This window comes from Notamacropus eugenii, chromosome 4, assembly GCF_028372415.1.
Source record: "Notamacropus eugenii isolate mMacEug1 chromosome 4, mMacEug1.pri_v2, whole genome shotgun sequence".
Classification (NCBI taxonomy): Eukaryota; Metazoa; Chordata; class Mammalia; order Diprotodontia; family Macropodidae; genus Notamacropus; species Notamacropus eugenii.
In genome coordinates this window covers 325397740-325425284 of record NC_092875.1, presented here as the reverse complement: position 1 = coordinate 325425284, position 27545 = coordinate 325397740, and the positions used below count along the sequence as shown (strand labels likewise).

Genomic DNA, 27545 nt, shown 5'->3' with positions numbered 1-27545 from the left:
GATTGGCCAATATGGCAGTAAAAGAAAATGTTAAATGTTATAGAGGATATCGGAAAATTGGGAAACTAAGGCACCATTGGTGGAGTTGTGAACTGACTCAACCAATCTGAAGAGCAATTTGGAACTACGCCCTAAGGGCTATAAAACTATGCATATCCTTTGACCCAGCAATTCTACTACTACTTTTGTACCCCAAAGAAATTTTTTTTTAAAAGCAGCTCTTTCTGTGGTGGCAAAGAATTAGAAATTGAGGAGATGTTCATCGACTGAGAATGGGTGAACAAGTAACAGAATATAATTGTGATGGAATGTCATGGAATACTACTGTATTATAAGAAATGACAAGCAGGATGCTTTCAAAAAACCTGGACTTACAACAACTGATACAAAGTGGAGTGAGCAAAACTAGGAGAATGGTGTACTACAGTAACAACAATATTTTATAATGATCAACTGTGAATGACACAGCTATTTTCAGCAACACAATGAGCTAAGACAATTCCAAAGGACTCATGATGAAAAGAGCTAAACACTTCCAGAGAAAGAACTGATGGTGTCTGAGTATACACACTGATGCATACTTTTAAAATTAAATTTTATTTTTTTTTGAGGGGGGAGAGTTAGGGGTTCTATGTTTTCTTTCATAGTATGACCAGTGTGGAAATTTGTTTTGCATGATTGCACATGTGAAGCCTATATAAAATTCCTTTCCTTCTTGATGAGGGGGGATAGGGAAGAGAGGAAAGGAAAGAATTTGGAACACAAATTTTTTTTTAAACATTAAAAATTGTTTTTACTTCTAGTAAGAAAAAAACATTTTTTTTAAAGTTGACCTACACTTCTTACTTTCTCCTAGCTTAACTGCATTAACATAATCTATCCATAGGGCTGGTAAGAAGGGAAAATCTCAAAAAGTGATACTGGAAAACCCTTTCAAACTGATAATTTACTAACATCATTTTGCTATATCCTTTACTTTAGAAGAGAGCTAAAGTTGGAACTCTTAGGGTCCTTACTTGGTATCAGCTTCCGTAAAGAGAAAAAATAAGTAGAATGGAGAAATACTAGGTAAGAAAGAGAAAAACTGAGAATAAATGTTCTACTTTGTTAATCTTTTAAATGTTAATGTCATTGTCTTGGCTTTCTGAGGGTAAATGGAGATGAAGAGAATAAGGAACTTAAAGTGAGGAAAGTCTCAGCTGAAATCCTGTAAAGAAAAACTCCAAGGTTCCATAATTCAATACAAATTATTAGTAGGATGGAGCCCATCTAATTTAATCTCCTCATTTCACAAGGGATAGAAATGAGATCTGAGGGGTTAAGTAACTCTTTATTCTTTATTTTTAACACTTGCCCACAGTCTCTTATAATTTCAATCCCACTAATGTCCAAAATGGTAGATTGAGGTATAGGATGTGTTAAGGTCTAGCTATGCCTTTCACTATCCGTGTGACCATGGTCAAGTTAGAACTTCCCCACTAATATAAGAACTTATACTTTCTCTTTGAAAAGGAAATATTCTGCCAGTACAATTGTCTGTAACTCAGTCTCAGAGAGTTGTCTGGGGATACTATGAGGTTAAAAGATCTGCCCAGGTTCATACAATCAAGTATCTAACAGAGGTAAAACTTGACTCCAAGGCCATTCAGATTCTCAAGTTTGCCTTCTATCTACTAGATCACATATGAAATTCAGAGCTATTACAAAAAAAAAAAAAAGAGTATCATGTAAAGCTTAAATTACCATATAAAAGTTATCACTATTATTCTTATTCCATTTATTCACTTTACTAGTAGCACACTCCGAGCTTGAAAATGAAGACAGACTAAGAAGTTTTCCTTTTGCTTCTTTGTCATAGTTGCAGTGGTTAATCATAGAAAAAAAAAATCAAAGCTAAAAGTTTCCTTTATATTTTTAAAAAATTTAATACCAAGCTTATATATCACAAACACCGTATCACTATTACTATGGAACAAGTTAACCTAAAATCAGGTAATATAAGTGTGTATATGAACAAAATCAAACTATAGCTTACATAAAACTTCAATGATTAAGAATTAAACAGAGATTCAGGGGAATAAAAAAACAAAACAAAATAATAAATACCTGGTATGTAATTACTCTGGGGCTCAATGCCTGCTGGGAAATTAGTGTTTTCTGGAATGGAATGGGTATAGTCATCCAGTGGGGGTAGTTCGGTTAGAATCTCAGTATGCCGTGGCACTAGCACAGGAGGCAAAACTGAAAAGTTTCAAAAAATTCATGTGAATGTTAAATTATAAAGTAAGAAAAACTCATTTTATCAATAATAAAGAGGCCAGTTTAAACTTGTAAAATATGCCATTTAATATATGAAGAAATATAGCACTGCAGAGTAAAAAATCTGCCAACAACTTTAATACTAGGAAAAAGTAATTCATAATTCAAAGCTAGTTTCTATACAAAGTGTGACATCAACTTGTTTTCAAGAGTTCTTTACCAGTGCTTGGAAACAATCTAGTTCTTGGGTAATATAAATTCCCTAAGGCAAATGTAAACCAGTTCAGCTAAAATCAAAGTCCAAATCTATGGGGTCTGAATCAGTACTTTCAGAGTGTTATTCTGAGAGAATTTTCCTTTACATGTTGCAAAATTTTTCTTAAGAGTGTAAGCTATATATTTTTCTTCTACAGATTATAAATTTTTTTAAGTCACCATATTCAGGCAACCATGAAACAAAACTGAATATAAAGAATGAGGCAGCTTCATTAATTTTCATCTTAGAATTTTAGTTCATTATGCAGTCTCCATTTAATATTAAAATTACTCCAAATAATGAATGGATAAATATTTCTAGACTTAAGATCTTATGTTTTTAATTCTAATACAAAAAATAAAAAAGCAACTAGTAATCTTCCTACCTGGAGTCTCCACTCTCTGGTAATGGTATGGGTTTACACACACTTCATCCTTTTTAAGATTAAAAGCGTATTCACAGTTTTCAATTGCTTTAAGTTCATGGTGACTGTGAAGATCTGGCCAGCGCCACAAACGGCAGTAAATTACATGTGGCAATCCTTTTCGATGAGATACCTGTAGACGACCATCAAGGGACCTGTGGAGGGGGAGAAGGAAAATGATGGAAGGGAGGGAGAAAAGGAAGAAATTAAAAAAAAAAAAGCTCACTCAATGTAGGCTTTATTAGTATAATAATATGAAAAAGAAATAGTTCAATTCTACTAAGTAGTGTAGAACAAATAAAGTTGAAAGATGTGTCCTATTTAATGAACTAATTAAAAGCAATTAAGTTAGTAGAAATAGATGTGTCTTATAAAATGACACAGATGTTAATGAATTCTTTAGATAAAACATGAAGTTTCATTAAATAACATTATACATATCTGTACTTGACACTCATCCTCAAGTTCTGCCTTCAGAAGATTATGCTGCTATCATGAATGCTTTTGTTTAAGGACATTTAGGAAATATTACTGCTATTAGTCGACAAACCGACAGCAATCCAATCTGCAAGTGCTGCAGGTGGTAAAACAAAAACAAACAAAAAAACGCAACAAAAACAAAAACCAAAACCAAGAATCAACACAAAAATGAACTGTGAAGGCACATTTTTACAGTAGTGTGAGTTTGTTAAATATCTACATTAATGTGAATGCAGCCTACCCTAATGGAAATTAACAGTTGTGATTCTTTCGAAAATTAACATACTGCATAATTTCACACATAATGCAGATGATGATAGTGATGAGATGAAAAAAGACAAACATCGATGTGCTGGAAAAGCTGGTAAGGTGATGAAAAGAAGGTAAAAATAAAAATTAGTTCCCCTAGAATTAACTGCAGTATAAGGGGTTTTATAAATTACTTTACCCACTATTAGAATATGAAATAATGCTAAATTAAATTTAGACAAACTGGTCATTTACCAGTTTTCTGAAAATGCTTCATAAGGATCAGGCCTATTGTAGAATATTAGAGTAATAGTCTAACCTCAAACTAAAAAGTGTACATTTATAAAATTTCCCATTCCTTTTAAAGAGTATTTCAGAACTAGAATTTCATTGGTCAAAACATCAGCTGAAAACATTTAATGTACTTTTAATTACAGGCAAGCAGTTGTTTTAAATGCTATGCCATATAATTGACATAAAAGGAAACATCCTAGTAAAATTATGCAAAGCATCCCACTGTGGATAGAGCCTCCAAACCCACCCCCACCCACAAGATCTCTATGATTCGACAGAGGGCAGAATATTCACCTGGTTTGTTCAGAGAAGCTGTAAAGGCCTGTTGTATCCCACTGATCTATCGTATTTGGTGTACTCAGTCCCCAAATTTCAGAGCAAGTGCTGTGCATAAATTGAAAAACAAAAAATTGATGTGAACATGGAAGCATGGTTATTCAAAATACCATGATGTAAAACATGAAAAAATGTACAGAATGCTCCCTTCACAGAGAAAATATACAGTGCTTCACTGTCTTTTCTGATATTAATGATATTTTAGTATATTTTCTGCATGAAGGCAGCCAATAAAATGGAACATGTGACTCAAGGTAAATTATGATTATGTTTTAAAAATGTGAATACCAAAGTTAATCTCAAAGTTAATGACATAATGTCCATTAGAAAGGGAAAAGCTCCATCTCTGAAATAACAGGTATGTTAACAAACCTAATATATGAACTTCATTTTACTATTTAATTGTTAAGAACAGCAGAAGTCAGCTTATTTTTTTTTTAAATTAGAGAAATCTTGAAAGCTTAGATTTCTGCAGTGAAAGATTTCAACGTACTCTAAGGCCAATGATATTCATTTTTCTCAAGTATGCTGATGCTCTATTTATTAGAGTCAAAAAGGAAGCAACTTTTCAAAACATTCCAATGAAGAACAGTCTACCTTGAAAATTTTAAATGAAAACTATTAATACCAACTGTTTTTATTACCTAGCTTGTTAATCACCACTGTACCTAAAAACTGAATGCCAGTTAGCAAATGCCAGTAAGACCTCAAGATTTTTTCATAAATATACTAAAGGATATCACATCACAGAGAATAATTTTCATAAGGTAATGTAGTAAGACTATTTCTAAATCAAGATTTTCCAGTTTCAAGAATAAGCTTATTTCAAGATGGAAATAACAAACCAAAATTAAAACTCAGAAAACTACCAAAATTATTACCCAGAAAACAATAAAAACTAATTTTCAAATAGCAGGAATAGGTGGAATCAGATAGAGATATAATGAAACCTATCAAGCAATAAGGAAAATCTTATCACCCCAAATGTATGTTAACAGGAGGGAAGTGAGAGAAATGAGCCTAGTTTAAGATATCCTGGAGGCTTGACTAATTTGGTTACTATCTGACACTTTATTTGCAAAAGAACTATACAAGGGTATCTTAACCCTGTCATGACATTCCTGATACGCATGAAAGAATTCAAAGATAGTTTGAATTCTTGCTTCTGACACAGTGCCAAAATTAATTAATGAGCCTCTCTTATTCAGCATTTTTTTAAAGTCCAAAGATTCTTCCTCATCAAGAACCCAGCTTATTCTATGAGGAATGCTATTTATCAAATGACACTCTGATGGATGCTAACTGATATTCCCTAATGTCTAAGGCATATATATACCCTTCTAAGGGTCCTTATGTGCTTTTACTCTATCCAGTCTCTTGCAACAACTATTGCAACAGTGGAAAGCTCGTCTGCTTCCATAAGAAGAAATTCTCCAGGGATGGTGACCTCACTCACAAGTGATGATTTGTTGTTTCAGAGAATCTAAGATCATTTTAGAGACAGCATGGTATAATGGAACAAGCACTGCACCTCAAGTCAGCAAAAACAGCCTCAAATTCCAGCTCTGATATTTAATAGTGTGAACCATGGTCAAGTCAAAACTTCTCTGAAGAGTTTTCCTCATATATAAAATAGAGATGATGCTTCCTGCAGTTTCTTGCTTCAGAGTATTATGAAGACCAAATATGATTATAATAAAGCACTTTGTAAACCTTAAAGCATTATATAAAGATTCCCTATTATTATCTTCTTTAGCAAATTGTCAATGTATGGGATTTCTTACAAATATGGACTTGAAAGAGCATTAATACCTTATATTAAGTTCCAAAGTGATATTCCTAACATACAGGTCTGACCATATGATTCCCTTGCTTAATAAAAATCTAGTGGCTCCTTGTTCCCCTATAGAATTAAACACAAACTCCTGTTTGGTATTTTATGCCCTTATGATCTATCTCCATCCCACTTCTGTAGGTTCAACAAAACCAACCTTCATGTTATTCCTCACACACAGGAAATTCCATCTCTTGTCTTCATGCCTTTGCATAAACTGTCCCCCATATGTGGGATGTACTCCCTTATTCCTCACATATAAAATTCCATCTCTTGTATCCATGCCTTTGCATAGGCTGGCCTGCATATGTGGAATATATGCCTTCTTTATTTCTGCCTCTTGGATTTCTAGCTTCTTTCAAAGCTCACATAATCCCCTGTACATAATCACTTTCCTCATTCCTCCAGCTGTTAATGCCTGCCCTGTCTTTACCTTTGATTTACTTTGTTCATGCTTATATACGTTATTTACTCCTACACTCTGTAAGTTCATTTGATTTATTTTATATATGCTTATGTACCTTTACCTTTGATTTATTTTGTGTATGTTTATGTACATGTCATTTATTCTTATACCACATAAGTTCCCTAAGGGCAGGGACTGTTTTATGTCAAATAAAATAATTAACAAGCATTTAATTAAGCACCTAGTAGGAGCCAGGCACTAGTCACAAACAATACAAGGAAAATGAAATTTCTTTGAATTGCTAGCACCTAACATAAGATCTGGCATCTAATAAGAACTTAATACATGCTTGGTGACTGCTGTCAGATCAAACAAACTCCTACTATGGTGCCAGTTTCTGTGCTACTGATATTAAAAAAGACAAAAAATAGCACCTGACCTTTAGGAGCTCACAATTAATGGGAAGAACACATAAGCAGCTATGAAACAGCAGGATATATACAGCATTGGAGATAATCTTAGAAGGCAATCACATTAGGAGGATATGACAAGGCTTCTCTCAGAAAGTGAGATTTGAGATGAGACTTGGAAGGAATCTAGGAGGTGTAGATTAAAATGGTTCAGGGATGAGGGATAATCGGTGAAAAAGTCCTGAGTTAGCAAATGGAGTGTTTTATTCCAAGAATAGCTAACAGAGTAGGGGTGAGCAGGAAGGGTGTTAGTAAGGCATAAGACTAGAAAGGAAAGGTCCAAGTTATGGAGGGCTTTAAAATCCAAACAGAGTTTTTCTATTTGAAAATGAAGGCAAGACAAAGGGACACTGGAATTGATTGAAGTGAGAGTGAGAGAAAGAGAGAGAGAGAGAGAGAGAGAGAGAGAGAGAGAGAGAGAGAGTGTGTGTGTGTGTGTGTGTGTGTGTGTGAGAGAGAGAGAGAGAGAGAGAGAGAGGGAGAGAGAGAGAGAGAGAGAGAGAGAGACACAGAGATGATCAGAGTTATGCTTTAAGATGATCAATTTGAAAGGTGAACAGTGCATAGTCTGAAATTGGAAGAAACCTGAGGTAGGGAGATTAAACATGAAGCTATTATAATATTCCAGGTGGAGGAGATGAGGGCTTTTACCAGGGTCTTAAATGTCAGAATGGAAATCAACACAGAGTAGGGCTAGATAAATAGATTTGAGAATCTTCAGCAAAGATGGATAATTGAATCCATAGGAACTGATGAGATCACCAAATGAAATAGAATAAAGGAACAGAGATCTGTGAAACACCCCTACTTAGTGGATATGATCAGGATGAAGATCCAGTTAAATAAACAGGCAGACCAGTAAGATAAGTAGAAAGAGAACCAGGGGAGAGTAGTGTCACAAAACCCAGAGATAAAAGATTATCAAAAAGAAGGTGATCAATAGTATCAAAAGCTGCAGAGAAGTCAAGGATAAGGATTGCAGAAAAGGCCATCAAATTAATCAATCAAAAGATTGCTGGTAACTCCAGAGACAGCAGTTTCAGTTAAATGATGAAGTAAGAAACCACACTGAAGAAAAGTCAAGTATAAGATAGCAAGAGGAAATGAAGTGGAGGCATCTATTGTTGATGGCTTTCCCAAGGAATTTAGCCACAAAAGGGAGAAAAGATAAAGGGTGTCTCCTGGCAGAAACGGATAGAACAAGTGAAGGTTGAGAACGGAGAAGACAACTGCTTTGGCTATATTCCAAAAATTCTGATATGGTGTCTCAGTGTTGCCATTATCATGAAAAAAGTTACAGATTACCCACCCATTATGGATTGTAAAAGATATGTTAAATATTTCTACTTTTCTGCAATTATCTGACCTTTAAGAGTATGATTAGTTTCTGTAAAGGTGCAATGAACACTTCCTGGAAAAAATTTTTTTTTACACATTTTGTGTAATAATTCAATAATTGCCTAGGTCTAGCATATAAAAATTCCAGTCAAATCCTTAACTCCTGTGTTTTTTTTTCTTTTTGAATTTTACTAGATTCATTAATGTCTGAGGGAGTAAACTAAGGCGCATTACCTTATTACAGTTTTACTATTTCTCCCTGTAACTCATTTTTCATTTTCTTTCAATATTCAGATGCTATGTATATGTTTGGTAGTGATATTAATTCATGGTCTATGAACCTTTTAACATGTGGTTTCCCTGTTTATCTCAAAGTTATCAACATTGCCACCCTGATCTTTTTCACTTCAACTGAAGTAAAACAAACTTTGTTCCAGTCCCTTTTTTAAAAACTGAACAAGATTTTATGTTTCAAGTGTATTTCTGGCAAACAACTTATTTTGGTACATTGTGCTTCTGTAATTCATTAACCTCCCCTGTTCAACTATTCACTTTCATAATTATGACAGCTAATTGTTTATTCTCTTTCATTTTCTTCTCATTTACTCTCTTATAAAGAAGAAAAGAATGGTGAGAGGAAAGGTATGTTTTGCACCAATGTTTTAGGGTTAGTGAAATCTGCTGCTGCTCACCTGCCCCACTTCTCTTCCTCTCTCCCAAAGATCAATTACAGATTCTTATCCTTTCCTTGTAAGTCTGCTTAGGACAAATCCCAACCTTTAATCGGCCCCTCCCTCTTAATGCCTGCCCCCCTCCCTTTACCTCCTATTTCCTTATGAGTGGGATGCTGTTTATTTGCATGTGTTGCTCCCTCCTTGACAAGTTTGGTTCCTTCCAACTCCTTTCCTTGTTTATATAATCTTGTATTTGTGTACCCTGGTTATATGAGATAATTTCTCCCTCTTCCTCCCCCTCCCCCAAATTCCTTTTCTCCTCTCTTTCGTATGTTAAGATCGTCATCAAAATAACAAAACCATCCCCAAACTGTCTTCTTAGACTCCTTCTATAGTCCCTGTAGATGATGCAGGTCAAAGGTGAAACATGTATCATCTCCCCACGTTAGAAATGCAGTTTATCTTTGAGTTTTATGACAGCTCAATAACATTTAACTGGTTCTGTTTTTCCTGACTCCTGTGTTTGTATTTCAATTTCTATGCAGCTCTGGCCTTTTCAGGTCATACTTTTCAGGAATTTTTTTTACCATTTCAGTAAAGGTCTGTTTTCCCCCTTATAGTACCATACTCCATTTTGTTAGGTAAGTTATTCTTCAGTGTAAGCCTATTTATCTTGCCTTATGGAATACTGTATTTATTCCAAGTTCTCTGTTCGTTAAAAATCTTGTCTACTACATCATATGCGATTTTGATTGTGGCTCTTTGCACTTGAACTCTTTCTGGCTACTTTCATTATTACTTATAAATTCTGGTCATATTGTTCCTAACAACTTTCACTTTACAGTTTCTTTAAGAAGGTGACTGATTCTAATTTTCACTTTGTCCTCTGGTTCTAATAGATCTGCACAACTTTTTTTTCTGATTTCTTGAAATACGTTTAGATTCTTTATTTGATTATTTCTCAGGTAGTCCATCGGTTATCGGATATCAGTCAATAAGTCTAACGATTCTTAAATAATCTCTTGATCCATTTTCCAAATAAGTTGTTCTTGCTATAAGATATCTTAGATTTCCTCCATCCCCACCCCCCCCACCTCAAACTTTGGATTTTTAATGTCTTGTCTTATGAAGTATCTATCTGTCCATTCCAATTTTCAGTGAATCTGTTGTCTGGATAATGTTTTGTACCTCCTGTGCCAAGCTATTAATTACCGTTCTGATTCTTTCTTCCATTTCTTTACCAAAGTTGTACCCTCATGCTCTCATTTCACTTATTAAATCATTTTAACTTAAAAAAAAAAAAAACCCTCTTGTTTCACATCCTTCAGAAATTCTAGTTGAACTTATACCTAAATTGTGTTTTTCACTGAGGCTTTGTTTGTAGCTATTTTGTAGAAAAACTTGTATAAGCTTTACCTTTTTTGGTTTTTTGTCTTGTTCAATTCCTACCACCATAACAGCTCTTTTATAGTCAAATATCTTGTTGTTTGCTTATACATCCTGGCTTCAGACTTTATGTTAAGGATAATAGCTCTACACATTTCTGGAGGAAAAGTCCAGGCAGGTCCTACAGTTGCCTTCTTGAGGTATACTGTATATTCTAGGATCCCAAGGAAGAGTTCAAGCTGGGAACCTGCAAGCTTTCAGCACTCCCAAAGTGGTCTGATCTAGGGCAGAGTTTGATCACTGCCTTCTTGCTCTGATCCCTGAAAGTTCCTGACTTGGATACATGACTAAACAGCTTATCTATATAGTTATATGTCCATGACTAAACTGTCCAGTAAACAGCTGCTGGACTCAGCCACAATCAACTAGCTGGAATAGTCTTCTAGTTCAGTGACTGAATTGCAGGATCCCCTTTCGTTGGGCGGAGGTTTGGGTGGAGAGGGCATGCCAGCATCTAAAACTGAGACCACATTGTTCCTGGGTTCAGAGCCACATCTCCTCTAGGTACAGGTCTCACCAGTCCACCCTGGGTCCATCATGGTAAGGGACTGAGTGGTAAGGAACAGAGTTGCCAGTTAGCATCTGTTTCTAAAAAGATTAGGCCCTTGATGCAGGGCTAGAACCTCTTATAGTACAGGTGCATACAATCTCTTTTGGTCCCCATACTGGAAAACTCCAGATAGCTGTTCCTGGCTTGACCCTAGACCAAATGTCCAAAACCTTTCTGCTTCCCAATGTTGACCTAGGCTAGAAAAATGGCTCACTGATTTTTCGCCCCCTTGGAATTTACTGATTAGCAATTCAGGCTGGTACACATTTTCTAGATTTCTGTACAGAAGTTGAAGGAGAAAGCTTAACTATACTTCTTTGCTACCATTCTGCCACTTTGGCTGATCCATGCAAATCAGACACTAAGTATTTAAAAGTAGGATAGACTCATCTGTTCAAGATTATCTAAAATGTAGTTTTATCTTAAGGAAGATATAAAAGAGATAATTACAAAACCCCATTCTTCCATGAATTTCAGTATATATAAGATGTGACTTATGGAAAAGTGTAATGGATTCTATTTAAATCACATTAGGAGAACGATTAGGAAATGATTTTAAGAACTGCAGAAGAAATTCTGGAGAACTTATTCATCATTGTAAACTGTATGTTAAACTTAAAGCTTAAAAGAACTGGATATTTGGAGACTTTTTTTTGGTAAACATTCTCTGACAACCAACTTGCTGAGTTCCTTGAGTAAGACTGATGCTAGTATGTAAATGTAGGCCTCCAGGAATTCGGTAGAACCTTAAAAGCCCAAACAATACTTCAAAAATCAGGTCACAGCAAACCACAGTCCCCAAAAAACCCAAGGAATGCTGTTAACTTTTAACTCTCATGTGAAATAACAAAAAGCTAGTAGGATTATGATGGTTCCAATGGAGACTCAATAGGTGCCTGAAAGTCCAGAATGTACAAAAAAATATAACAAACCACACCAGATGACTAGCAAATAGACAAATAAAATCCTATATAAGAGTAGTAATCACAACCAACATATAGAATGTCTCCAAATACCTTTGATTTTTAAAAATATTTTTATATTTTATTATTTCTCCTTCCTACTGCTCCCCATGCCACCATGAATAATTTTAAAAAATTCTCCTAATAAGTATGCATAGTCTAGTGAAAATAAATTCCCACAGTGGCCCATGCCCAAGAATAGATGTCTCATTTCTGCCTTTGAAGTCCATCATATCCCCAGAAGAAGCTGGGTAGTGTGTTTATCTTCAGTCCTCTGAATTCATGGTTTACCACTGCACTGATCAAAGTTCTAAAGTATTTAAGTTTGCTTTTCTCTTTAACTGTACTGTCACTGTATAAATTTTTCTAGTTCTGCTCACTTCATCCTTCATCATTCAGAAAGGTCTTTCCAATTTCCTCCTAAACTGTCTATTTTATCACTACTTGTGGCACAATACATCTCATAACATAATTTGTTTGACATTCCCTAGAAGATGAACACTCCTTTACAGTTTTTGGCTGCCATAAAAGGATGTTATATATTTTTGTAGATATGGATCCTTTTCCTCTTTGATCTCTTTGGGGTACAGGCTTAGTGGTGGCACAAATGGGTGAAAAGGTATGGTTGTCTCAGTTAACTTTTGGGACACAGTTTCAAATTACTTTCCAATTTATAGCTGCACTGTGAATTTTTACTTTAAAAATAAAATTTATATATAATTGTAAAATAAAATATCTTTATGAGAGGACTTTCAAGCATTCTTGATAAAAAGAGCTGAAAAGAAAATCTGACTTTCAAACACAAGAATCAAGACAAGCATGAAAAGGTTAACAGTAAAGAGAAATCATAAAGGACTTACTAAAGTTGAACTGTTTACATTCCTACATGGAAAGACAGTATTTGTAACTCTTGAAAGTTTTTTCAGTATTTGGGTAGTTGGTGGGATTACACAGACACACACACACACACACACACACACACACACACACAGCACAGGGTGAGTTGCATAAGGTAGGATATAAAAAATTATGGGACTACCTGAAAGCCATGATCCAAAAAAGAGCCTAGACATCACCTTTCATGAAATGATCAAGGAAAACTGCCCTGAGATTCTAGAACCAGAGGGCAAAATAAATATTCAAGGAATCCACCAATCACTTCCTGGAAGAGATCCAAAAAAAGAAACTCCTAGGAACATTATGGCCAAATTCCAGGGTTTCCAAGGTTCCCAGGTCAAGGAAAAAATATTGCAAGCAGCTAGAAAGAAGCAATTCAAGTACTGTGGAAAAACAATCAGGATAACACAAGATCTAGCAGCTTCTACATTAAGGGACCCAAGGGTGTGGAATATGATATTCCAGAAGTCAAAGGAACTAGGACTAAAACCAAGAATCACCTACCCAGCAAAACTGAGTATAATACTTCAGGGGAAAAAATGGTCATTCAATGAAATAGAGGACTTTCAAGCATTCTTGATGAAAAGACCAGAGCTGAAAAGAAAATCTGACTTCCAAACACAAGAATCAAGAGAAGCATGAAAAGGTAAACAGCAAAGAGAAGTCATAAGGGACTTACTAAAGTTAAACTGTTTATATTCCTACTTGGAAAGATAATATTTGTAACTCTTGAAACTTTTCAGTATCTGGGTAGTTGGTGGGATTACACACACACACACACACACACACACACACACACACACACAGAGCACAGGGTGAACTGAATAGGATGGGATCATACCTTAAAAAAATGAAATTAAGGGTGAGAGAGAAATATAATGGGAGGAGAAAGGGAGAAATGGAATGGGGCAAATTATCTCTCATAAAAGAGGCAAGCAAAAGACTTTTTAGTGGAGGGAAAAAGTGGGAGGTGAGAGAAAAAACATGAAGCTTACTCTCACCACATTCGACTAGAGGAAGGAATAACATGCACACTCATTTTGGTATGAAAACCTATCTTACAATACAGGAAAGTGGGGGAGAAGGGGATAAGCAGGGTGGGGGGGATGATGGAAGGGAGGGCAATGGGAGGAGGGAACAATTTGAAGTCACATTCATGGGGAGGGACAGGATCAAAAGAGAGAATAGAAGCAATGGGGGGCAGGATAGGTTGGAGGGAAATATAGTTAGTCTTACACAACATGACTATTATTGAAGTCATTTGCAAAACTACACAGATATGGCCTATATTGAATTGCTTGCCTTCCCAATGGGGATGGGTGGGGAGGGAGGAAGGAAGAGAAGTTGGAACTCAGAGTTTTAGGAACAACTGTTAAGTATTGTTCTTGCATACACCTGGGAAATAAGAAATACAGGTAATGAGGTACAGAAATTTATCTTGCCCTATAGGACAAAAAAGAAGATGGGGATAAGGGAAGGAGGGATGTTAGAAGGGAGGGCAGACTGGTGATAGGGGCAATTAGAAAGCTTGGCGTTTTGGGGTGGGGGGAGGGGAGAGATGGGGAGAAAATTTGGAACTCAAAATTTTGTGGAAATGAATGTTGAAAACTTAAAATAAATAAATAAATTTAAAAAAAAATGAAATATCTTTATGGACTACTGTGAACCTGTGATTTCATTGGGGTAGGTAACTTCCACTGAGAAAACTCCTTCTAACTGAAAATTGTTCTGCACCTAAGAATCTTAAGAATTGCCTGGGGACCCTCAGAAGTGGAGTGACTTGCCCAGGGTCATAGAATCAGTTTATGTCTAAGGTAGGACTTGAACCTTGGTCTTTGTGACTCCAAATTTAGTTCACTATCCACTGATTCTCACAATAGCTTCTATTTTCCCACATCAATTTTTAATAAATAGCTGATTCTATTAGCCAGGTAACCTAAAAGTTAAATTTCTAAGTTGAAAACTAGAAAATTTAAATTCTAAGGTCTATATTATTACACAGGTACTAAAGTATACTTTGTTGCTTTTGTCTAGTTGCTGAGGAATTCTCCATGCTTTAGGGGATACAAAAACACTAACCTGTCAAAGGAAAAATCATCTTAGACCCCATGCAACTCACTGACAGTTTGTTGCTTCTCTATCTTTTGTTTCTCTTTGTTCCTGCTTAAAGAGATTTCACAGTTGCTGTTGTTATTCAGTCATTTCAGTCATGTCCAACTCTTTGTGACTTCATGTGGGGTTTTTTGGGCAAAGATACTGGAGTGGTTTGCCATTTCCTTTTCAGCTCATTTTACAGATGAGGAAACTGAGGCAAACATGGTTAAATGACTTACCCAGAGTCACACAGCTACTAAGTGTCTGAGGCCAGATTTGAACTTAGGAAAGTGAATCTTCTGACTCCAGGTCCACTCTCTGTCCACTGCACCACGTAGCTGCCCATCACAGCTAACAGATTTTTTTCTTTTCACTGACAAATGCAGCTAGCTAGAAGACTGAGGAAAAAAGAATTCTAGGTAGACTAAGCCCTTCACACCAATGCAATGACCTAAAACATCCCCAATGGACTCTTGAGGCAAAATGTCATCCATATCCAGAGTTCTATGGAACTGGAATGCAGAGTGAAGCATTCTTTTCTTTTGTTTTGTTTTTCTCATGGTTTCTCTCATTTGCTTTAAATTCTTCTATGTAACATGACTAATGTGAAAATGTGTTGAATAAGAATGTATATGTAGAACCCACATAAGACTTCATGCCATCTCGGGGAGGGAGTGGAAAGGAAATTTAAGACTTTTGGAAGTGATTGTTGAAAACTGAAAACAAATAAATTAATTAAATTTTAAAAAAGAATTCTAAAAACTGCCTTCTAAAAAGATCAAAGTATCACGGATGCACTCATTCACTGAAGTCTTTAAACACCTATTACACACACTGTATTTTGTAGTTCAAATCCTAACCTGAACAACTGAATTCTAAGACTACGTATCAAGTCTGAAACTCAAAAAACAAACATTTGAAAATGGTAGCCTTTGTTTTTTGTAAGAATATGTGAGAGATACTGGTATTCCTAAGCTAGCCCTGCCATTTACTACCTCCCTGGACTTCAGTTTCCTAATCTATAAAAATAGGTAACTGGACTAGATGGTCTCTCCAAGGTTGTTTTGAGATTTTAATTTTATGATCCTATAACAAAGAGTAGCTTGGGGTTCACACTACTCAAATTATTCCTGGAATAAAGAAATTATCATATTTTCCAACTTTCAAAATGAATAATAATAATGGATTAAAAAAGTTTGAAAAATGTGCCAAAGTAAGATTATATCAATAGATAAAATATGATAAGACAGCAAAGGAAAGCAGAAAAAACACAAGATTTGGAGACAGAGGACATGAGTTGCATTGCTTACTACCTATAAGTCATTTACTCTTCCTGGGCCTCACTCGGTTCCTCATCTTTAAAATGAGGGAGTTGAACCAGATGAACCCTTCCATCTCTAAACTTTTCATCATATGAAAGGAAACCAGAATGAGACTCAGGAAATAAAAGTCATGGTAAAAATTGACAATCTTGAATAATTTCCTAGTTTTAGATACAAGATCCCATTCCCCATCTCCTCCAATCATTCCTTTTCCTGGTTCCTTCTCTGATGCTTTTGAATACACAAAGTCTCTCAAATCAAACAACACAAAAGACCCAACCATTTCCCTTAAACTAGTTTCCTATCTCATCCCTTTCTTACTCAGTCAAACACCACACTATTCACTTTCATTGCCCCATTGCACTGGTGTAGGAGTATGCAGGGCAGACCAGTACCTCTGGTATGAGGGCTGCTGAGTCCTTTTTCTGGGATACTTTGCATCTTTGGTGTCCACCTGATTAACCCAACTCTCACTTGTGGCTCCAAGAAGCTGTAGTATGCACAGGAGCCACACCCTGGTAAACCATTTTGGCAGATAGGCTAACCTAGGTTGAGGGTAACTAAGGGGCCTCAAACCTCTCAGTGGGTTAGGGGGTTATCTACCCCAAGCATGTGAAGACTTCAATCAGCAGAACAGAAAGAACAATTTGTTCCAATGGCCATAAAGGAGACTGAAGCAGGCACTATGGGGCACTTAGAGCTTTGATAGACATCAAATATGTCAAGGTCATTAACTGCATCTTGAGCCATCACCAGTCATCTTGACTTTTGTCTTCTCATTAGATTTAACTCTGGAAGAGAGAGTGAGGCCAACGACTTTACACAACCACATCACAACTCCAATTTATGCGTGAGTCAAAAGACATCACCCATACCATTTCACCATTTTTACCTACCTCAAAGTTCTGTGGCAACAGTGAAGAAGCAGCAAGTGCAGATACACTGGGAATTTCAGTCACAACCCTGTATAGGGGTGGGCCAGGCCATAGAGTTATCTTCTTACTGAACTGAAGCAGCAGTGGAATTTGGCAGCCCCCTGGGTGTCTGAGCAAATTTTTTTTAAGGATCGCACTGCTCACCTCCTGCCACGAGGAAAGGGCTAGAAAGGTGCCCTAAAAACTGTATGCTTTACCCAACCCTGGCCTGCTTACTGTGGCAGGCAGGGATCCCACCCTGTGGTCAAAACACCAAAAAATGTACAAAAAATTTTTGTGAAAATGATTCCACTCACCATTGGTACATGGAATGTGCACACATTAGGGACAACACGAAATCCAGTAGACCTGAAAGATGAAATCCAGTAGACCTGAAAGACGAACAGCTCTTGTTCTAAGAGAACGCAGCAGGTATCACGTCCAAATAGCAGTCCTGAGTGAAACAAGGCTGGCAAATGAAGGCTAGCTTACTGAATTCGGAGCTGGAAGTTTTTCTGGAGTGGCTGCAGTGATGGGGAATGCCGTGAGGCTGGCGTAGGTTTTGCAATCAAGACTAATCTAGGCAACAAGCCTATATGCCTCCCAAAAAGGGTGACCAACAGGCTCATAACAATGCAATTGCCACTTGCAGGAAAGTGCCATGCCACCATCATCAGTGCGTATGCTCCCATCATGTTGAACCCTGATGAGGTCAAAGAAAATTTTATGAAGAACTGGAACTCCTCACCATCAATGTGCCAAAAGAGGATAAGCTTATAATTCTGGGTGACTTTAATGCCAGAGTAGGCAAAAACTATCAGACATGGCAAGAAATCCTTGAAAGGAATGGAGTCAGAAACAGGAATAGTCACTTACTACTGAAGACTTGTGCATCTCATGACATTCTCATCACCAACAATCTTCGATTTACCTAAATGCAATAAAACTTCATGGATGCACCCTCACAGCAAACACTGCTATTTAACAGACTATGTCATTGGTAAGGCGAAAAGACAAACAGGATGTGAGAGTGATGAAGGCTATGTGTGCCACAGAGTATTGCACTGACCACAGACTTATCATCTCCAAACTAAAGATTCTAATTCAACAAAAGCCATAGCTCCAAGGCAATATGACTATCAGAAGATTTAATGTTAACAGAGTAGAGCACTTCTCCCAGCCTGAACAGTTCATTGCTAACTTGGAGGGAAAGCTGAGCCAACAGACAGTTGGCAACAGTGAGCAGAAAAGGAGTGGGTAGCTTTCATAGATTTGATGCACAACATCACATTTACTCATCTGGGCTAGAACACTGGCAAATATCAAGATTAGTTTGATGAAAATGATGGGGAAATTTGTGAACTGCTAAATGAAAAACACGAACTCCAGGGGTTTACCAACAGGACAGTTGTCTGTCTCTAAGAAGGCAGTGTTTAACTCCATGAAAAGGTAAGTGCCACATTGATTAGTGATAAGGACATGATCCTGAAGAGACGAGCTGAACATTTCCATAGTGTTCTCAACAGATCATCATCAATCAATGCTGATATCACTGACCACATAACTCAGATTGAAATCAATACCTCTCCAGCCAAACTTCCAACTGAAGAAGAGGTTTTGAAAGCCATTAGGTAAAGTATCTGGTGCTGATTCTATTCCAGCTGAGATTTATAAGGCAGGAGGTCCACTGCTCATACAAAAGCTGACCTAAATTTTCTGGTTTACATGGCAGAAGGAGGTTATCCCTCAGGAGTTCAAGGATGCTTCCATTTGTCCATAAAGGACATGAAAATGGAAACGGATTGTCTTGTGACAATAAAGGAAATAGAAATAGATTGTCTTGTGACAATCATAGGGAAGTCTCTGGCAAGATTCTTGCCAGAGTTCTCCTTAACAGGCTAATGTTTCACCTAGAAGATGGTCATCTACCCAAGAGCCAGTGTGGCTTCAGAAAGGGTAAAGGAATGGTCAATATGGTGTTTGCTGCTCAACAACTCCAAAGAAATACCAGAAGCAGAACAGAGGTCTGTATACAACATTTCTCAATCTGACCAAGGCTTCTGATACTGTCACTCACGAGGGATTATGGAAAAATCATGGCAAAATTTGGTTGCCCGGAGAAGTTTGTCACCGTTATGTCAGTTTTCATGACAGCATGCTTGCTTCAGTACTGGATAATGGACGACACTCTCACTTTTTCCCAGTCACAAATAAAGTAAAGCAGAACTGTGTGCTTGCTCCTATGCTTTTTAAGTATGATGTTTTCAACAATGTTGTCAGATGCCTTCAAAAAGGATGAAAACTGCATCAAGTTCAGGTCCTGCACTGATGGTAAATTATTTAACTTGAAAAGGCTACAAAGCCAAGACTAAAGCAGAGGGAGAGTTGGTGACTTTATGTTCACAGATGATGGTGCACTCAATACAATGAGACACAACAAAGTATGGATAGATTCTTTGCTGTTTGTGCTAACTTTGGTCTAATGATTAACACTAAGAAAACACAGGTTGTCCAACAGCCAGCACCATTATGGCAAATGGAGAAATTTTGAATGCTGTGATAAGTTCACTTACCTTGGCATATTATCATCCAGGGATGCATACATGGATGATTTGGTTGATGCACACACTGCCAGAGCTAGCTCAGCATTTGGGAGGCTCCAAGGAATAGTGAGGGAGAGAACAGGTATTAGGTTGCCTACCAAATGGAAAGCTGTTGTGCTGAGCCTGTTACATGCCTGTGAAACCTGGACAGTCTAACCAGCATCATGCCAGGAAACTAAATTGCTTCCATTTGAACCATCTTAGGAAGATTCTGAAAATCACCTGGTAAGAAGAGGTACCAGATACTAAGGTCCTTTGTTGAGCAGAATTGCCAAGTATTCAAAAACGCTACTGCAGAGAGTACAACTCTGATGGGTTAGTCATACTATGTACATTAGCCTATAAGACTATTTTATAGAGAACTCACATGAGGCAAGCACTCACACAGAAAAAACAATACAAGGACACTCTCAAAGGTTTCTCTGAAAAACTTTGGAATCAACTGCAAGACATGGGAGACCTTGCCTGATAACAGGACCACCAAGCATGGTATACTAGCATCAAAGGAGATGCTGTGACTCTAAACAAAGCAGAATTGCAGTAACTCAAAAGAAACATAAGATGTGCAAGTTTATAGACATCTCTTACTCCAAATGTTCACATGGACTATTTGTGCCCAACCTGTGGTAAAGCAATCCAAACTCCTATTAGTCTGATTAACTACAATCAGACTGTGACGTCAACAGATGTCATTTTGGTCCTCTAAGAACAAAGGACAACAACCAACCAACCAACTAACCTCCACTTTTCCCCTCATTCATTTCTCAGTCTTTCATAATCTGGATTCATTCAACTGAAACTTCCCTTTCCAAAACTATCAGTGAACTTTAATTTCCTTTTCTGCTTCATTTTACAGATGAGGAAACTAAGGCAAACAGGGTTAAGTGACTTGCCATGGGTAATACAGATAGATAAGTATCTGAAGTCAGATTTGAAGTCAAGTTTTCCTGACTCCAGGCCACCTGTGCCACCTAGCAGCTCAATGCAGAAAATTCAGATCTTTATCCAACCAGTCTCTGAGCTTTGGTTTCTCATTCCCAACTACATATAGGACATATTTCAAATTGCAATGTCCCACAGCCCTTTCAAATTCAACTTTTCCAAAAGAGAATTCAAGATCTTCTTTTAAAATTTCACCCTTTATTGAACTTCCCCATTTCTGTCAAGGACATTACCATTCCTCCAGGCTCCAGATCTGTAACTTCAGCATTATCCTCCACTCATCTTTCTTCCTCATCTGACATATCAGGCTACTTTTTCCACTTCCACAGCATCTCTCACATCAGGTCCTTTCTTGCTACACATGAAGTTGCCAGCTTATTTACATCTTCACTTCTTGCTTGAACTATTCCTAAGAGCCTAATTCACCTCCCTGACTCAAGTCTCTCCCCACACCAACGCAGTCTCTACACAGCTACCTAAATGATGTTTCTGAAGGTTAAGGATGCCTATGTCACTAACCTACTCAAATTCCAATGTCCTCTTTTGATTCTTGAATAAAATACAAATTTTGGCTGCCATTTAAAACCTCGTGCCAATCAATCTTTCTAGCTTTGTTATACATTATTCTTTTTCTTGCACTTGATGATCCTGTCAAATTGGCTTTCTCTTTGTTCCTCAAACATGACAACCCATCTTTCATCTTTATGTCTTTACACTATCTGATTTCTCCACCCCTTGACCCCATCCTGGAATGCACTTCCCTCTCACCTCCATTTTATAGAATTCCTCACTATCTTCAAAAAAAAATCCAAACACCGCCTTCTATACGAAGTTTTTCTCGATTCCCCCAATTTCTAGTGCCTTCCAGCCCTTACAGAACCAGGTATTTATTTTGCATATTTATTCTATGTGTGCTTATCAATGCATGTATTTTCGCCATACATAGAATATGATTCTTGAGAGAAAAAATTGTTACCCCTCCTCCTTTTTGTACATATTAGGTGCTTAAAAGATATCTGCTGACTGATTAGGGAAGAAAAAAGACCAACAAGCTTGAACATGATTAAGATAAAACATGTTTTTTGGGGGGTGCAGCAAGGCAATGGGGTTAAGTGACTTGCACAGGGTCACACAGCTAGTAAGTATCAAATGTCTGAGGCTACATTTTATCTCAGGTCATTCTGACTCCAAGGTCAGAGCTCTATGCACTACGACACCTACCTAGCTGCCCCAGAACATCCTTTTTGAAGACTGATACAAATGTTTAGACTCACTGGGGAGCCTTAGCTCTTTTTTTTCATTGTTCAGTCATGTCTGACTCTTTGCGACTCCATCTGGGGTTTTCTTGGCAAAGATACTAGAATGATACTGGAGTGATCTGCTATTATCTTCTCTAGCTCATTTTACAAATAAGGAAACTGAGGTAAACAGGTTTAAGTGACTCTCTCAGAGGCACACAGCTAATAAGTACTTGAGGTCATACTTGAACTCAGGACTTCCAGGTCAGGTGCTCTAATCACTGTGCCATCTAGCTGCCCCAAACTGTAAAGGTTTTCAAACATAAAGAATTATTATTCAAAGAAAATAAAAGTATCAGACGCTTTAATTTGATCATGATACAATTTAAACCATACTATAATTTATGACAATGCACGCTATAAAGAAACCATTTAAGACTAACTCTTTAGGACGGAAAAATACTACTATACTAAATTAATAGCAATTAAAGATGTCAAGAAGACAACAAAATTTATTAAAGATCATATTCAATGGGAAAACAAAAGTAGCAAAAACCTAAGGCAACAGAAAATTTTCTAGTTCAAGATGTTCAAATATAAAAACCCTTTGGGGGATTATCCCTTAGATAAGCATCATGAAATGTTCTGATAAGCATATTGCCTATATACACCTTCCATTAGTTCTTTCTATTCCATTATTTTATTGCCATATGCTATTCTCCATCTCATTTCCCAAAGCAATGAGTCCTGCTTGAGACGCTCATGAATGTGCAAAAGACTGAAGAAATGAGAGAAGACCTTCTCAGGGTTGCTTATTTTCCTTTCAAAGATAAAATTTGTTTGTTGTTCCTCCATATTACAGTTCACTACATGAACTGATCAACAGTTTAAATGTATCTTGACAGGGACTTCATTAAAACATAACTGAATATGTATAGTCTTGGGGAAAGGGGGAAGGGAAGGAGGGGGAAAATTTAGAACTCAAAATCTTTTAAAAGCGAATGTTGAAAACTAAAGCTAAATAATTTTTTTAAAAAATATATAAATACATACAACAGCTAATCTGAACAATTTCCAAACTACTTCACTATTTTCTCGTAATATCATCAAAGACTACAGATAAAAATATTAAGCTGCTGGAAAGAAGTTCTTAGAAGTAAGAGGGTCGCTAATCCTGGTGACCAAAAAAGAACCAAGTATATATGTAGAAGAATGTTAAGCTCAGTTAATTTTCAAAACCAGTCCAGTTTAAACCTAACAACTCCCTATCTTCATACCTTATCAACAGTAAAGATCTGTCTCTATCCTTCTAGAGGGCATCCTAGATAAGGTTTATACTTATGTTCTGTCACTTTTGCTATCCATAAAATTAGGGAAATGGTAGAGAATATAGAGTTATGACAGTCAACCAAGGAATAATAAAATAAAAAAGTAGTATTTTTTATTTTAAATAATATCTTTAAAATAATAAAAGTCAAGGAATAATATTTGCAGGTTCTTCTTTTCCCAGATTCCCTTCCTCCACCACTAATACCTCCATCTCCCCAAAAAACTCACTTTGGGGGAATAAAGGAGTAATGACTGTCTAAATTGTACTCAACTTTCGTATGCTCCTCTTCTGGCAATAAAACTTGAGGAAAGGTAGAAATTCCTGTGAAGCAAATACTAAAAAGAAAATGTTTTGTCACTATTTCTTTGATACTGTCCCCTTCCTCACTTTGTATGGAGAACAATTAACCAAGGATATTTCATTAAAACTGATTCATTCTATACAAGTGACAGACTAAGAAAGTAGCCAGCTAAGCTCTTTCATTTTTATTGCTATTACTCCATATTACCAATTAATGCTTAATAAATTATGTTAATGTTTTAAAAGGGTACATACAGATCATCTGTAACTCAATATTAAAGTCAATTCTAAAAGTGCTACCAAAGTCAGTTATGTTACTGTCTAAACCAGAAGCAAAAGAAGAAAATATACATTATATAACCTGAAGACACCTACATTTTGCAAGGAGCACACAACATTCTCTCCCAGGATCAGAACTTGTAGAATGAAGATTTGTTTCAGTCATAGAAATTTTTTCTATAGTTGGTCTGTCCTAAATTCTCAAAATTCAGTTTGACCAAGAAGGAAAAAATAGAAAAGTCTGGCAAACAAAAAAATTGCACTAAATTGAGAAATCATACACTCTCACTCTCTGAAATATCTCTGACTTTGTCCCAAATAAGTTAGAAAGTATACAGCACACATAGTAAATCAACGCGCCAGGCCTGCACAACCTGTGGCCAGCAGGCTGCTTACAATCATTAAGCCACTTGCCCCATAAATGCAGAGAAAAACATCCTTTGTATGTAGAGGAAATTCTCTGTTGTTGTGCTGCAGGTTGTGCAGGCCTGAAATAGGCTAGAAAAAATCCTCACCTTTGACATCACTGGGCATCTATCAGACAAAGTAACAGACTGATTGTTCACTTCTTGTATAAATGTTTATTGTAAGGTTATGTATACTCTTTTAACTATGAATCTTTCTTTTGATTCAAGTGCACTTAAGAATACCAGTTATGTGTCTTAATGTTGCATACACCGGCAGATACAGACATTTTTCTCAATTGGTTCTACTTAGCAATCTTCCTTTGTTAAAAGGGAAGGCTCAAGAAGTTTAAGGGTAGGGACATGTATCTGGCAAATGAATGTGAAATAGATGTCAATTAAACTTTCAGATGCATACAGAAAAAGTCCAAAGCAAAAAAAAACAAAAACAAAAACAATGCAGATTTCACATATCTAACCCAAATCAAGTGTTTAGAAGCAGCCTAAAGAATGCTAAGAGGCAAGGTAGTTTGAAAGACTTGGAGATAGTAAGACCTGGGTTCAAATCCCAGTTCTAACACTAGTTATATTACCAACTCAATGAGTCCAAAACGTAACTCATTATCATTCTTCCCACATTCACCCCACTTCTAAATTTCTTTACAACTACTGAGTACATAACCCACCCTTCCTATCATGTCACCTAGATTGGTAACCTAAGAGTAATTCTAAACTCCTCCACATATCTAATCAATTACCAAATCTTATCTATTTTACTTTCAAAGCATCTCTCCTATCTGTGTGTCTCCTCTTTACTCAGACGGTTACCACTCTAATTCAGACCTTTAATCTCTCTCAAATGGACTACTACTGCATTATAGTCTTAATTGGTCTCCCTAGTTCTGGTTCCCATAAATTCTTGAACGGAATATTGTAAAGGATCAAATGGGTTAAAAAGAAAGATCTACAAAACTTAAAGCACTATGTAAATGGCAGTTATTATTATTATCCCCCTAATTTTACTTCAGAATTCCACCTTCTACCCAAATCATCTTCCATATCTGCCAAAATAATCTTCCCAAGGAACAAGTCTGAACACATAACCTTGCTTCCTTCACCTAATCCCAAGAGATAAAACACAAACTCTTCTGACATTCAAAACTCTCTCTACAATGTTTCCAAACTACCTTTGCAGATTTATTTCATATTATTTCTTTCCACACACTGTACGATCCAGACAAATTAGACCAACTCCCTTCCTCTATGTCTTCAGAAGGGGACAGTCCTTTCCTTGAACATGTAATCCCCTTTTCCTCATGTCCACCTCCTAAAAACCCATCTTCCTTCAAAGTTCCTCTTCAAAGCCACCTCTTCCGTAAAGCCTCCTCCAGCCTTCGTATGTTGGACCTCCCTGACACAGATAATGGCTTTTAAGACATAACCATCTTCTAAAGACAAATCTGGAAGGAGTAGCTGACAGAATCAAAATTAATATCTTGACAGAGTAAATGAAAATAAACAAGATAAAATAGCATAAATGCAAAGTGGAACTTTTGGGCTTCCATTTAGAGCCAAAAGGCGAACTATACAGAATACAGAAGACCCAGATGAACAGAGGTGTATGTGATAAATGAATCAACAGTATAAATCAGCCACTAAAATAAATAACGCACTCTTCAGGAGCATTAATGTAAGAGGTAAGTCACATTATACTGGCCTGACCACAAAAGGTTATGATTTTCAAATTTGGGCCTCTCTTCTTTTTTAAAAAAAAAAAAAGGGGGTGGGGATGAGAACACTGATAAAATGACATACTTTACAGTATCAATAATTATTGGGGAATATAGTTGGAATAAGTGAAGGGGTATGTGGAAAAACTAGACATAAATATATGTAAATGTCTTACTAGGCATAATTAAAAGAAATTAGGGTGTTGGTTTAATCTAGCCAAGAAAGAGTATAACTACTGAACTTATTCTTTTTTTTTAAATTTTATTTATTTTTAGTGTTCTACAATCACTACCATAAAACTTAGATTATTTTTTCCCCTACCTACCCCACACCTCCCCCCTCCTTCCCCGAGACAGCATACAATTTTATATAGGATCTACACATACATTCCTATTAAATACATTTTCACTATAGTCATGCTGTATAGAAGAACTAAAATCATATAATAAACCAACACATAATACACACACACAAAATCTGCTACATTCTGCGACTGACTTCCATAGTTCTTTCTCTAGATGTGGAGGGCATTTTGCCTTGGAAGACCATTGGGAATTTTTTTTTTTTTAAAGTCCTCGCACTGAAGTTCCAAGTATACCAGAAAAAACTCTCACATACTGTGGTCATTGCTGTGCACAAAGTTCTCCTGGCTCTGCTCCTTTCACTCAGCATCAGATCATGTAAGTCTTTCCAGGCCTCTCTGAAGTCTTCTTGTTCATCATTTCTTATAGTGCAATAGTATTCCATTACTGAACTTATTCTTAAGGAACACCAGAAGGCAGAACCATAGCCAACAGGTAATGCACAGAGAACTAATCAACTGTACTAATAAGAGATATTGTCTCAAATGCTTTGCTAAAATCTAGGTAATCTATATATAAGCATTTTGGTGATCTGTTAGTTAAATATCTCTGTATAGAAGAGGGAAGGTACAGAGGATGAATACAAGAATGTGGAATGATTCTGTAAAAATAACACCAGAAAATGTGAAAGTTTACTGTGAGGCAAGGCTGGTGAGGGGAGGCTCAGGACAACAAAAAACAGTTTTCTAGCTATGTTGGGTAAAAGGATAATCAAAGAATGGTGAGGACCACAGCTTGGTGTGGACAGTTGATAAATGACAACAAAGAAAAGTAGAACTGCTGAGTTCTTAAGTGAACTTTTTTCTCTATGCTATCAAGGAGAATGAACTTTGCACTATAAATGATGAGGGAAAAACTTAAGGATAATCAAATGAATTAACAAATACTCCTAAATTACCAAATTCTAGTTGAACCAGGAAAGAAAAACTAGAAAACCCTGGCAAAGTAAAGAGTAAGAAAACACACACCTGGTCACCCTTGACATGTTACCTGGCTCAGAAGAATTACATCCTCAGATATTGAAAGAACCAGTGGATATGACTGCCAACAGTATTTGAAAGAGCATGGGAAAGAAGAGGTGGGAGTACCTTGTTCTCTAATATTGCCATCTTGAGCTCTACCTTGGCTATTATCTATGTACTGCTCAACAA

The 27545-nt window shown here is 36.6% G+C and overlaps 1 protein-coding gene across 10 annotated transcripts in view; it reads right to left on the bottom strand.

The window, feature by feature from the left end:
• Positions 1–27545, bottom strand: part of SMAD2 (SMAD family member 2) — a 104228-nt gene that overhangs the window by 41741 nt on the left and 34942 nt on the right. For 4 of the 10 annotated variants that reach the window (XM_072605176.1, XM_072605177.1, XM_072605174.1 and 1 more), the window contains exons 3-6: positions 17523–17597; positions 4257–4346; positions 2901–3094; positions 2107–2241 (exon numbers count right to left, since the gene is read on the bottom strand). In XM_072605176.1, the coding sequence (XP_072461277.1) occupies positions 2107–2241; positions 2901–3094; positions 4257–4346; positions 17523–17597 (494 nt within the window). Of the gene's footprint in view, positions 1–2106; positions 2242–2900; positions 3095–4256; positions 4347–14954; positions 17503–17522; positions 17909–27545 lie in introns of those variants that run through there. The other 6 variants (XM_072605178.1, XM_072605179.1, XM_072605183.1 and 3 more) reach the window with 5 other exon arrangements.